At 31.6% G+C, this 3,202-nt stretch overlaps 1 protein-coding gene across 1 annotated transcript in view; it reads left to right on the top strand.

Moving 5' to 3' along the window:
• Window positions 1-3,202, top strand: part of LOC111642660 (serine/arginine repetitive matrix protein 2-like) — a 36,524-nt gene that overhangs the window by 10,249 nt on the left and 23,073 nt on the right. The window contains exons 2-4 of the mRNA XM_023389031.1: window positions 2,310-2,476; window positions 2,587-2,744; window positions 2,828-2,905. Of these exons, the coding sequence (XP_023244799.1) occupies window positions 2,310-2,476; window positions 2,587-2,744; window positions 2,828-2,905 (403 nt within the window). The remainder of the gene's footprint in view (window positions 1-2,309; window positions 2,477-2,586; window positions 2,745-2,827; window positions 2,906-3,202) is intronic.

The following is a 3,202-nucleotide window of genomic DNA, read 5'->3' as shown; positions in this document are numbered from 1 at the left end:
TACTCGAATATAATTCTTGCTTGTTTCTATTTTTAAAAAAACACTTTCTTCATTTTTTATTTGAATAAATATAATTAAAAAGTGCTTCATTTTATTACAAATAACACGAATTTCTTATTATTCTTTCACCTGGCAACCGTTCAGCAATATAACTAAATATAACACAGATGTTTCTTTTCGCGTGGCATTACCTACTCCTTACAGTTATTGTCATTCAATTAAAATTCTTATGTTCGTCATTTAAAGTATTATAAAATTGTTAACACATAATAAATAAATCAGTCAACGAATGTAATATTAAACTACAATTTAAATTTATTATTATTATTTAATTAAAATGCTGAAAAATCTTATAGAAGTGCCATGTTTTAAGATTTAAATAAGTGTATTTCATGGTCTATAAATTTAATTAAGTACTTTAAATTGAATAATATAAAATAGTTTGCATTGGATAAAAGCCGCTAAACACTGGTATTAATTACGAATTTGTGCCTCATCAATGGGATGGCCACGCCGATTTTCCTGGTTTTCACGTGTCTAACACATAAATATGTGCCAGTTTCCTATAGAAAGTGCTTCCGGGAAACATCCACCTTCCTGGCAGATGACCCACGTGTTGCATTACATTATTTTATCAACCTAGATGATTTTCCTGCATATGATAAGCTATATAGGCTATGGTAGATCCTAGTATCTACCATTGCCTAATAGGAGCTACCTGTAGGAATTACCTTATCATCGAATGTTTTTATTGTCATTCTCAAGATGTGTTTCTATAATTTAATTATTAATAAATAAAATATTTTTCCATAAGTTGCAATTAACGAATAAGATCAGGCTACTTTAAACGAGACAATAAAAAGAGTTGAAGCCATTTCTTTTTTCAAGTTACCGTGTTTGTTTTCTTTGCCAAAAAAAAATATAGGTAAATGTGTCATCGTTGTCTAAGCTAATTTTAAATTTCAACAATTTATTAGCATGACAATGCATTCATAGAAGATTCTGAAGAGAAGAGGGAAAGATAGGATTTTTAATTAATAATTTAATATGTTTGGAGTATGTTTAATGTTTAATGGCAGAAGAAAAAGTCGGGAGTAGAACCTACATTTAAATACATTATCATAATTTAAGTGTGGATCCAGCTCCCGATTTTATCCTCTACCATTAAACATTAAACATACTTCAGACATATTAAATTAGAATGAAAGAAAAATGAATTAAATTGAATGGTTGATTTTAATTAAAATTAATTCTAATTCTATATATATTTTTAAAATAATTAATTTATATAATTATAAAGTTATAACTACTCTGCTCTTGCAGAAAATAATTTAAGGACTTGTACAGATTTTAGATCATTTGCCGTAACGTAACAGCATTCAGAACTTAACACCATAACATGCTCGTAGTGTGTTTACGAGACCCTTAACAACCGAGCGTAACACAATCCGCTCCCTCCGAAGGTGATGCCACTCCGAAAATTCAAAGGAATGATCGCATAGCACTCGTCGCAACAACGTTTGACGTTAGCACCCTTTTTCTTTCCCGTTTCTCTCCCTTTGATTCGCAGGTTTTGTTACGGAAGTTCGGTTTGAGTCCAGAAAAAGGAAGCCCTAACAGGACAGAACACCAAACTGGACGCTGTTACGTTATGGAAAAATGTTGTGAATGTGGTTAAATGTGAATATTTAAATTAATAACGTTTGTGCACATCTCTTTCTTTATTTAAATTTTCTTTCGGTTCCGTCAATGATTAACGCTTTAAAGATCAACGGTACGGGAATAAAGGCCCATTCACAATGAAATTTAAGCATAAACATAAAACTTTTATCTATATTATTTGATGCAACCATTCACAATGAGTTACGTAAATGTAATTTTAAACTTAATCATAAGACATTAGCATAAATAAAGCTTGGAGTTTGCAAAAGTTTACGAACTTGAAAGTTTTTGTACTTTTTATGTGATTTAAAACAAGAAACAATCGTAGTGGTTATGGAATTCCCACTGATAAAATATAAAAACATCTGTTAATCCACGCCCGTGGTATTTTTGTTTGTAAAACCTGTTTTAAACGGACCATGACGCTATCGGCTACGTAAAATACTAGACCAAAAGTATTTTACGTAGCGAATTCCTTTTCCATTGTACAGAGAGTCTGTTTTAGACAGGTTTACTCTACTAAATTAAATCTTAGGAACGAAACGTAACTTCTAATTGAAAACTAGTGAATGTAAAGTAAGAAAAATAATTACTTTCTACCCCTAATACTTAATTACTTATTGGGAGTACATAATTTTTTTCGTTAGGTTGATGAATATCATCGCTATGTACGTACCAGGAGTAGACGAAACGAGTCGAATGGTAAGAAGAACATTGATGCGCTACCTCAATTTATCATTAGTGCTCGTTCTTAGGTCCATTAGCATGGCTGTTAAACGTCGATTTCCAACTCGAGATCATTTAGTGGAAGCTGGTGAGATAATTACTGTTAGTGTACTTGGAATCCAATCGTCGATCGCTTAAAAATATATTTACATAATGATTAAAACGTTTGGGACAGAACTTTTATTTATTTTTCTTTAGGATTTTTGACCAAGACTGAATTGGATATGTTCGAATCGGTCCCCAGTACGGAATTCAACACATTCTGGATTCCGTGTACTTGGTTCATCACTCTACTAAGAGATGCCAAAAAGGATTGCAGAATAACGGACTCCAACGGCGTCAAGTTAATCATGGAAGTCAGTGTTTTTGTTTTTTAAATGTCTACATTTTATTACTCGAATATAATCTTTAATTTAACATTTTTATTATTTTAATTTAGGAATTAAATGAATTTAGATCGAAATGTGGATTATTATGGGGTTACGACTGGATCAGTGTGCCACTCGTTTATACGCAGGTTTGTATATATATATATTTTTTTTCCTTGTAACATCAAAGAATTACTGGCTTAAAAAACATCTAATACCCTTTTTTGGCCGGCTGTTTGATTGTAAAAATAAGTTTTACTGTACAAGTCGACCCCCCTATAACACTGTTGATAATTCCGTTTTATATGAATTCCATGTTGTACGAGTCACTTAGATTTTACAAATACGTGAGCCGTTCACAGCCCGGCATATGTATTTGTAAAATCTAAGTGACTCGTACAACATGGAATTCATATAAAACGGAATAATCAACAGTGTTATAGGGG

This window comes from Centruroides sculpturatus, unplaced genomic scaffold (genome assembly GCF_000671375.1).
Source record: "Centruroides sculpturatus isolate CEXI.00-Female unplaced genomic scaffold, Cexi_2.0 scaffold1549, whole genome shotgun sequence".
In the NCBI taxonomy this organism is placed as follows: domain Eukaryota; kingdom Metazoa; phylum Arthropoda; class Arachnida; order Scorpiones; family Buthidae; genus Centruroides; species Centruroides sculpturatus.
This window is presented reverse-complemented; position numbering and strand designations above follow the sequence as displayed.